At 37.3% G+C, this 11050-nt stretch overlaps 1 protein-coding gene across 3 annotated transcripts in view; it reads left to right on the forward strand.

Annotated features, from left to right (window-relative positions):
- MLF1 (myeloid leukemia factor 1) overlaps positions 1-8382 on the forward strand; it is a 39842-nt gene extending 31460 nt beyond the window's left edge. For all 3 annotated transcript variants that reach the window (XM_004704120.4, XM_004704121.4, XM_045297715.1), the window contains 4 exons: positions 1079-1207; positions 2590-2749; positions 6269-6407; positions 8262-8382. In XM_004704120.4, the coding sequence (XP_004704177.2) occupies positions 1079-1207; positions 2590-2749; positions 6269-6407; positions 8262-8367 (534 nt within the window). In that variant the 3' untranslated portion in view covers positions 8368-8382. The remainder of the gene's footprint in view (positions 1-1078; positions 1208-2589; positions 2750-6268; positions 6408-8261) is intronic.
- The last annotated feature ends 2668 nt before the right edge of the window (positions 8383-11050 follow it).

Here is an 11050-nt window from a genome sequence, read left to right on the forward strand (position 1 = left end):
GTGAAAAAAGCTGATGGTGCCCGGCTATCAAAAGATAGAGCATCTGGGGTCTTAAAGGCTTGAAGGTAAACAAGTGGCCATCTAACTCAGAAACAATGGAGCCCATATGGAGGAAACACACTAAATCTGGCTAGATCAGAGGATGTACACTGGTACAGATAGGAACTGGAAACAGGGAATCCGAGACAGATGATCCCTTCAGGACCAATGCTGAGAGTGGTGATACTGGGAGGGTAGGTTAGAAAGGGGCCACTGATTACAGGGATCTACATATAACCCCCTCCCTGGGGGACAGACAACATAAAAGTGGGTGAAAAGATAAGTCAGACAGTGTAAGATATGACAAAATAATAATTTATCAAGGGTTCATGAGGGAGGGGAGTGCGGGGAGGGAGGGGAAAAAAGCTGATGCCAGGGGCTTAAGTGGAGAGCAAATGTTTTGAGAATGATGAGGGTAACGAATGTACAAATGTGATTTACACAATTGATGTATGTATAGATTGTGATAAGAATTGTATGAGCCCCCAATAAAATAAAATAAACAAAATTTTTTTTTTGTTTTGTTTTTTTTAAACAAAAATTTAAAACCGTTTTATTGGGGGGAAAATAACATGATTCTATCTCTGAAATGGAACTTATATTACTAATCATGTCTGAATTTTGTAGATCATTCAGAATGCCCAAATATATGGCATTATTAATTCTAATACTGTAGCAATCTGGAGATGTGAAACTTCTTGGTGTTTGGCTAAATGTTTGCAAAATTGCTCACAAGCATCTACTATTGACTAAAAATGTATCACAGATTTGCAGGGCATACTGTACATAAATGCAAATGATGATACAAGACTTAAATCTCTGAGGGAATTGCCTGTTGTATTTCTCACAAGTATACAGTATTACTTAAAACAGAGATTTGGACCTCCCTGGGGTACCATTTTGATACATTACACTTACATTATAGTATCCTCACTGGGACCTCTAGCTAACTGAGTTATTTACTGGAATCCTTCTGGAATTAATTCTTCATATGACTAAACTAGCTCTCTGAATTTACGGTTCATATCTTTATCTTTAGGGTCAGCTTTCAATGGATCCAAGTGGACATTCATTTTGTTCCTCCTCGGTTATGACCTATTCCAAAGTAGGCGATGAACCACCAAAGGTTTTCCAGGCTTCAACTCAGACTCGCAGGGCTCCGGGAGGTGTAAGTATTTCCTAAGAATTCTTAGAGTTTTCTAAATCTTAATCATTAAAATTGGATCTGGTGCTATGGTGGAATGGATGTGGGGAGAGACATGTGAAAGCATTAAAAACTCAACAGTGTGTACTGACAAATTTCACGGCTATCAAGTCAATTCTGACTCATAGTGATCCAACAGGACAGAATCCTGTGGGTTTCTGAGACTAAATCCTTACGGGACTTTTATCTTTCTCTCCCAGAGTGGCTGTTGGTCTCAAAGTGCTCACCTTTGTGTTTAACAGGCCAAAGTATAACCCACTATATCACCTTGGTGACAGCAACTTGCATATTGGACTGCTAACCAAAAGGTTAGCAGTTTGAAACCAGCCGTACCTCAGGAAAAAGATGAGACTTTCTACACCTATAAGGAGTTAAATATTGGAAACTCAGAGGGGCAGTTCTACCCTGTGAGTCGGAATTGACTCGATGACAGCGAGTTTGGTTTTTGGTGGTTACTGAGTTGATGGTATTCTTACCTGCACCTCCTTGGGTGCCTTTTCCTATTGTTTGGTGCTGTTGAGTTGGTTCCAACTCATAGCAACCCTATGTGCCACAGAACGAAGCCCTGCCCAGTTCTGTGCCACCCTCCCAAATGCTCACAATTGTTTTTATGTGTGAGCCCATTGAAGCAGCCACTTTGTTAATCCAGCTTGTTGAGAGTCTTCGTCATTTTTGCTTTCCTGTTACTGTACCAAGCATGATGCCCTCTGAGAGGGGCTGGTCTCTCCTGACAACATGTCCAAAGTGCATGAGACCAAATTTCACCATCCTTGCCTCTAAGGAGCAATATAGCTTAGCTGTATCTGTTCAATGACAAATTTGTTTGTCCTTTTGGCAGGCCACTTTCAGTATTCTTTGCCAGCACTGTAATTCAGATGCATAGATTCTTCTTCAGTCTTCCTTAATCAGACATAATTAGTAATATAAGTTCCACTTTCACATGCATTTAAGACAATAAAAAATACCATGGCTTAGTCCTTAAAATAACATCCTTAATTTTCAGCACTTTAAAAAAGGCCTTATGTGCAACACATTTACCCAGTGAAATGTGCCATTGGATCTCTTTTCTGCAGCTTTCATGAGTACTGACTGTAGATCAAGCAAGATATAATCCTTGACAACTTCAACATTTTTTCCATTTATCATATATGACGTTGTTTCAGTTGTGAGGATTTTGGTTCCCTTTACATCTAGTTGGTGGTGGATCTTTAGTTGATCATATAGATCCACAGTAGATATGTGACCTTAATGCTACAAATAACCAGGCCCTGAATAACTTAGAATTATTCTCATTCTGTATTTTTTTAAATTCCAACTAAATAATTTTTATGTGCTTTACTTTACAGATAAAAGAAACCAGGAGAACTTTGAGAGACTCTGACAGTGGATTAGAAAAAATGGCTGTTGGTCATCATATCCATGATCGAGCTCATGTCATTAAGAAGTCAAAGAACAAGAAGACTGGAGATGAAGAGGTTAATCAGGAATTCCTCAACATGAATGAAAGTGAGTCATCTCAAAATTTATATTTTATCTTTTTAAATAGCTTTACTTATAGAACTTTGTAGTTATTGTTGTATAAGCATTTTAAAGATGTAGCTCCGATTTTATTTATCAACAAACTATGTAGGTAACACTTTGTAAAAGTAATAGAACTATGGTTTAATGATTGCTTAGTAAACCTTTTTATAGTGAATTTTAGCAATGTATGCTATCGCTGATTTTCTTTATTTTGCACTTGGAAAGTAGGATTCTTAGGATATTTAAAGAATTTGTCAGTGCACAAAGTGAGTTTTTAAGTTATCTTTTTCTGATAAGTACATTTGAAAAGTACAAGGAAAAAATTAAATTGTCCATAATCTCAACCTAAAAGAACACTTCTTAATGTTTTAATATGTCTTGTAATATAGTTTTTCTACATATAAACATATACTTTTTTCAAAATTAGAATTTTATTGTCTATATATTATTTAAAAAACTCCCAACTCACTGCTATTGGGTCCATGCTGTAAATGTTTACAGAAGTAGAAAGCCCAGGCATTCTCCCAAGGAGCTGCTGGTTGTTTAAAGCTGCGAACCATGGAGATAGCAATCCTGGCAGTATCATAGTTTACAGTTGGGTTGCTAACTGAAAGGTCAGCACTTGGAAACCACCAGCCACTCATTGGTGGTTTGAAGCTTTCTACTCCCATGAAAAGTTAGTCTCCTAGATTGATGCCTCCTTGCGGGGGTGGGGGGTGGGGGAAACAGGGAAGTTTGGGGGGATGTAGGAGCTAATAAGATAAGTACAGAATGAAGAAAATGTTCTAAAACTGATTGCGGTGATGACTATACAACTCTTCTTGGTGTAACAACTCTTGAATTATATGATTTGTGAATTATATGCCAATAAAACTGTTAATAAATACAATCAGGAAAAAAAAGTTACATTCTCAGAAACCCACAAGGGCAGTTCTACTCTGTCCTATAGGGCCACTATGATTTAGCATCAACTCGATAGCAGTGAGTTTGCATTATTATAATTGTGAACCATCACTTCTGATGTTATTTTTTTAAATTCTTAACACTTTTTTTGTATTATAAGAAGCATTACAAAAGATAAAATAATAAATTTCTCACCTCCAACTTATGATGGGTCCCCAGTATAATTTTTTTAATCATTTTATTGGGGGCTCGTACAACTTTTATAACAATCCATACATATATCCAATGTGTCAAGCACATTTGTACATTTGTTGCCATCATCATTCTCAAAACATTTTCTACTTGAGCCCTTGGCATCAGCTCCTCATTTTTTACTTCCTTCCCTGCTCCCCCCTCCTTCATGAACCCTTGATAACTTATAAATTATTATTATTTTGTCATATCTTACACTGTCCGACGTCTCCCTTCACCCACTTTTCTGCTGTCCATCCCCCAGGAAGGAGGTTATATGTAGATCCTTCTAATTGTTCCCCATTTATACTCCACCCACCCTCCCCCCTCCTGATATCACCTCTCGCAACACTGGTCCTGAAAGGATCATCTGTCCTGGAGTCCCTGTGTTTCCAGTTCCTATCCGTACCAGTGTACATCCCCTGGTCTAGCTGGATTTGTAAGGTTGAATTGGGATCATGATAGTGGTGGGGGCTGGTGGGTGGGGTGGGGGAAGAATTTAGGGACTAGAGGAAAGTTATATGTTTCATTGTTGCTACACTGCACCCTGACTGGCTCGTCTCCTCCCCGCGACCCTTGTGTAAGGGGATGTCCATTTGCCTACAGATGGGTCTTGGGTCCCCAATCTGCATTCACCCTCATTCACAATGATTTGACTTTTTTGTCTTTGATGCCTGATACCTGATCCCTTCAACACCCCGTGATCACACAGGCTGGTGTGTTCTTCCATGTGGGCTTTGTTGCTTCTGAGCTAGATGGCCACTTGTTTATCTTCAAACCTTTAAGACCCCTGACACTATATCCTTTGATAGCCGGGCACCATCAGATTTCTTCACTTTTGCTTATGCTCTGATGTTATTTTTTAACAACATGGTTTTTAATGCTTATCTGAAATGTTACCATGAGTAGGCCATAATTTATTTTTAAATCATTTTGCATTGTTGGACACTTGGACTTTTGTACAGATAAGACTTTAATTTCTTGTATATTTTAGATTTTTATATATGACCACATTCTATTGCATTTAAGGTATTCCAGAACTCTACCCTTTCTCATTAATAGTCCTTAAATTATATTCATCCCTGTTTAGAAAATATTTTGAATAGCGATGTTTTATATCTGGTAAAGTGTAAAATTGTTTTATCATTTTAGACTACAATTTATTCATTGAAAATCTTACATTTAAGTTTAATGCCACTTCCTTTTTATCATCTAAGAGCTCTGGTGTTATTGTGGGTTTGGCTTTGGACTGCTCACCACAAAGTTCAAAACCACCAAGCTGCTCCTTCAGAGACAGATGAGACTGTCCGGCTCTCATAAAGACTTACCATCTAGGAAACCTTATATAGGGTCTCTCTGAATCAAAATCAACTATAAGGCAGTGGGTTTGGTTTGGTTTAATGCAAGAAAGGCTACACATGCTGCAAGTGAAAGTCATTGTGATGAATAATTTGTTTCCAGTAGGAATGGGTTCAAGGAGTAGAAAGTTACATAACAATGGCAGATACCGGTTAGCTTTAGGAAGACCTGCCCACAGTAGAACAAAATATTGACAATTGAATTGAAAGACTTGTCCCAAGAATTGACAGCAGAGAGCAACTCAGGTAGGAGGATGAAATGTTGAACAGGAAGTGTTAGCCACAGTCCAAATAACAGAAGCAGCTTGGTGATGGTGACAGTATTTAGAAATAAAGACCTAAGCCAGAGTAATCAGGTCAAGAGATCTATTGAGTAGAATAATGTGATATTTCAGCAACTCAAAATTCACTGCCATCAATTTCAACTCATAGCAACTCCATAGGACAGAGTGGAACTGCCCCTTTGGGTTTCCGAGATTTTACATCTTTGCAGGAACAGAAAGCCTTATCTTTCTCCTGGGGGAAAAATGCCATTGTTGTTGTCGTTAGGCACTGTCAAGTCAGTTCTGACTCAGAGACCCTATGTACAACAGAACTAAACACCACCTGATCACGTATCATCTTCACAATTGTTGGGTTTGAGCCCAGTGCTTGCAGTCACTGTGTCAATCCATCTTGCCAAGGGTCTTCCTCCTTTTTGCTGCCCCCTCCACTTTACCAAGCATAATAATCCTTTTCCAGGGACTGGTCTCTCTCGGTAACGTCCAAAGTGAAGTCTAACTACCCTTGCTTCTAAAGAACATTCTGGCCATACTTCTTCCAGGGCAGCTTTGTTTGTTCTTTGGACAGGGGAAAATGAGATACTCAACAAAACCATGTCATTACTAGCTTCCTGCCTTTATTTTGAAACTAGTCTGATGGGAGCATCCACCTGGAAGGAAGTGTATGAGGAGCAAGACCTTTATTGACAGTTGATACTTTAATACTTACTTTATTTTGATGTTTCATGCAGATGATGCTCATGCTTTTGATGATGAGTGGCAAAATGAGGTTTTGAAATACAGACCGGGGGGCAGATGGCATCATCTCGAAAGCCCTAGGATGCCAAGTGTTGGTCATGACAATTCAGGATTCCAAGAGCTTAAAAGAAGGTAATGTTTATTTCTAAAATAGTGATTATTTTTAAGAAGAATTAGAATAAAAGTTAGCTAATTTTAATTTTTGTTATCAGGAAGCTTTGATGAATATCCAAATTATATCTATAATATTTTTTGTGAAAGATAATAATTAGTTTTAACTTTGTATCTCCAAGCCATATTTAATTTAGGAGCACTGTGTAACAACTGCCAGGATATAGAGTTGAAATTGACTCCATGGCAGTGAGTTTGGTTTGCTGACACTGTCTGGTAAGCATTGGATTGCTAGCCACAGGTCAGTGGTTTAAACCCACCAGCCACTCCATGTGTGAAAGATAAGGCTGTCTTCTCTTTTAAAGGTTTACAGTTTCAAAAACCTTTCATAGGGTCACTGAGTCAAAATTGACTCGATGGTAGTAGGTAGGTTTTTTATGATTAGCAACCTAACTAGTAAACTGATTCAGAGGGTAATCAGAAGCCAAAACCTTTCTAAGGAAAAGCCATATATTATAATTATTCTTGTGAAACTTTTAAATCTGGGTGTATGTATACACATACATTGCATACCAAGCAAAGATATTTAGGTCTAGCAAAATGATAAAAGGATGGTGAATACTTGGAAAGCTTATAATAACTTCCTTAGCCAAGTAAAGACAAGGGTTTCTGTAACTTACATAAAGAGTTACAATCTTACAAGCCCACAGGGCACTTCTGCCCTGACCTAGAGGGTTCGTGTGAATTGGAATCACCTCAGTGGCAGTGAGTGAATTTGTTTGAAAAAGTAGAAATTGAGCATTTAAGGGAAAAGGCATTTTAGACACTTGTATAATATATAGCAATATGTGAAATTCCATGATTCATGTGTGTTAGATATATTTTGGAATGATTTTGAGAAAATTTTCACCTGTTTTGGCATTACTTTTGGAATAGCTTCAAAATACATGTAGTTAAGCCACAGATTAAAGATTATAGATATTTTTACACATTTAGTATATATCATTTAGTTTTACAATCTCATTTGGTTTTCTTGGGGGAAACTTGAAGATAATAACTAATTCCTATTGAAATTACACTCAAAAGAGAAAGATGCTTCACGGGGCCTTAAAACAGAAATCTGTTCTAGGCCATAAGAGAGTGGAGATTGCTGCCGAAGGTGGAAGCCTCACAGAAGCAGCGGTAGCCATGGACAAGTGGGTATCGAGTCAGTCAGAGCGTTTTGCAGAATTTCAAGAGCCAGCATCCTTTCTTTTAAAATACTCCTTTTAAAATTTAGAGCCCCCACCTCCATATTTCCTGTAGAATGACTTGAAAACTTGCCCCCACCTTAGTTAGGTAATATTGTCTCACTTTATTGGCAATTTTATTGAGTAAAACTTACCTCTATTAACTTTAGACATGAAGTCTGCTTCCATAGAGCTCACTCTCTAAGGGTGATCTGTAAACATATGGCTCCACCAGTGGATTTTCTTTAAACTAGTACTGTCCAGTAGAACTTTCTGCAGTGATACAAATTTTATGACTGGGCATTGTCCAACATAATAGCCACTAATTACATGTGACTGTTGAGTTGCACTTGAGATGTTGCTGATGCAACTGAGGAACTGAATATTTTATTTCAATTTGAATTTACTAATGTGACTAGTGATTATCATATTGCATAGTGAGACTTAAGTCTAGCCCAGGTAAGCGTCTTTTGCTCTCCTCCTACATGTAGAAAATAATGAAACCGCCAGCCTTTTGTTTTTCAGAGCTTTGAGGAACTTTAAAAATAAAACTCTCCTTACGTTACAGTGGTTTTAAATGTTGATGTACAATATCAACATTGAGCTCTTTAAATATGGCATTAATGTTCATATGGATATTTCTCAGGGAGAAACCTCGCCGAAGTCCAGCCATTGAAGGTAGAAGAAGATCCGACGTCTTTGTGGACAAACTCAGCATCAAAGGATCACCTGTGCAAATCAGCAAAAAATAAATCCCCTGCATTGAATCTGTTTCGTTTGGGTTATTTTAGCAGAAAATGTCATGGTGCTGGGCAATATATGTAAGACCAATCACTTGTGTTTCAATCTTCTGATATTATGAGCATTCTTGGAAGGTATCTTTATATTTTCTCTGTGTTAGGAATAAATCTGTGATTTTCAACAATGTGAATAAATTACTAAACATTCTACAGAACTAAAACATCCTGATTTGTAAAGTTCATGCTGAATTTGCTTTCTCACTTATTTCCCTATGGCTGGGCATCTTTTAAACTTGTGAAGAGTCAATGATAGACCTAATTTTATCGTCTATAATTATACTTAAAAGTAAAATGCTAAGAGTAATTTTACCCTTCTCTGACTAACAGTGTCCTGGAATGATGCTAATCAACAGTCTGAGTAGTTGATCTCAAAATTAACATTGTGTTATATATCTGTTAGCTTAGAGCTTTACAATGAAGTCATATGATACTATTACTATTTTAGGAGGCCTGGTGGTTATGTATTGGGCTGCTAACTGTAAGATCAGTAGTTCAAAACCACCAACTGCTTCTGGGGAGAAAGAGAGGGCTTTCTACCCTGTCCTATAGAGTCATTATGAGTCAGAATTGACTCCATCGAGATTGTGAGATTGGTTTGGTTTTGGTTTATTACTATCTAAAAAGCTATTAGGTATTATTAAATAATTGTAAAAAATTGTCTTCAGATATGCCCTAAATTACTAAGGTGCATGATTTTTGGAACAGTTTATGTAACATATTCTCTTTGCTTTATATTACATTCTTAGACGCATCAAACTTGACATTGATCTTTCCTCCTTAGCTCCTTTTAGGTGGGGTATTTGTTTTATTACAAACAAGTTTATCCATCTCCAAAGTTACAATTCTGCCATTGTAGTATCCTTGGAAAACTCTCCTCTGCCTTTTTGTGCCATTTAGAAAAATGCATTTAGTGTTCTGCAAACTTGAATGATTGATTATCTCAAAATTTGTTAGACAGGTGATGTAATTTTGAGAAAGGTGCTTAATACCTCAGTTGTTCCTTTTTAATTGTGCCATTTGTGTTAGTCTGGGTACTTTAGAGAAATCCACAGAAACTCATGTATAAGAGAGTTTTATATAAAGGTTAAGTGAACATCCCAACCCAGTGCTGCCCAAGCCCACAAGTCCAACATTAACGCATTAACCCATATGCCCGACACCAATCCACAAAGTCCTCCTCCATTTCACAAAACAGATGCAATGATGCTGACTACAGAAGGAAAGCAGAATTAGTGAGTATGTAAGCATCTCAGCGCTGGCAGGGGTCTCCACACAGCTGCTCCAGCACCCAGGGCTGTCTCAGGGTTGGTCCATGTGGCTCCTCCTCAGGGATGTCTTGCAGGAAGTGAACCTTGCCAGCTAAAGGAGGGAACTGGCTAAGGCAGCTGCACCCTGGTCCGACCATCAGAAAGCAAGAGACCCGAGAACTAGAAAGGTGAGGCTCACTGAGGCATTTATCTCTCCGCCCTTTAATTAACCCCACGTGTGTTTATCGGCCAGGTTGGCACAATAAACTTTATATCACCATTTAAACATTCACCTATAATTTCTTTATTACAGAATTGAACATTAATCTGTTTTTATAACAGCTTTTTAGTTAATAAGAATATAAAGCCTTAATTCTTTTAAGTCCTTGTTATTTAACAAATATTTCAGTCAAGAAAAAGAACAGAAAACCCTCTATCTGTAACCCTAAACCTATGTCTTTTCCTTTAAGTGTATAAATTATGTAAACTATTCTTCTAGCCTTTACGTTTTCTATGTTAATTTCACGAGTCTGTACTTTGTGACTTGAATTAGTTACTAATTTAAAATGTTAGCTTATTTTTAGAACTAAAATTGAGCATGTATTAAAGTTTAAAATGTTAAAATTACTCTTTTATGCGTGTATGTCCAATTTAGTGTAACATTGAGAAATTGTCATCGACATACATTTTCAATAATACTTTGGAGTAAATCAAGCTGTAAGGCAAAATCGCAACAGAGGGGATACACTGTAGTCATTTCCCTTTTTCAGATGTCATTTCATTGACGATTATTTAAATCATTACATTCAAACTCCCAAACCTGCAAAGAATTTTGCCTAAGATGATCTAACTCGAATGCATCCTACAGCAGATAGAGAACTCGAAGATATTTTCGTTCTCACACTTTGTTCTAGAAATAAATGAAATCTGAATTGTAGATTTCTTTCTTGGATACAGTGATACATGAAGGACTTGAATAAAATACATGATGTGTAGAGTTCAGTATCAGTTCTTTATGTTGATATCCCAAATTAACACTCTCCAGAATTTATTTTTACCATAATGTGAAGTGAACCGGTATTTTTTTAAAAGATGGCACAGTATACCTTGTAGTTGAGATTTTCTTTTGTCCCCAGCAGTTTTACTAGCATAATTCACATAACATAAAATTCAAATTTTCAGTCACATCAAGAAGTGTTGTACAGTCATCACCACAATCAGTTTTAGAACGTTTTCTTCAATTGTGTATTCATTGTTATTAGCTCCCCATGTCCCCCAACCTCTCCTGCCATACCCCCAAGGAACCACTAAGTCAGTTACTGTCTCTATAGATTTACCTATCCTGGATTCACATACAGAAAACCATTTGAACAAGCAAATAAATAACG

This window comes from Echinops telfairi, unplaced genomic scaffold (assembly GCF_000313985.2).
Source record: "Echinops telfairi isolate 266 unplaced genomic scaffold, ASM31398v2 ScPeMD7_7420;HRSCAF=8458, whole genome shotgun sequence".
Taxonomy (NCBI): domain Eukaryota; kingdom Metazoa; phylum Chordata; class Mammalia; order Afrosoricida; family Tenrecidae; genus Echinops; species Echinops telfairi.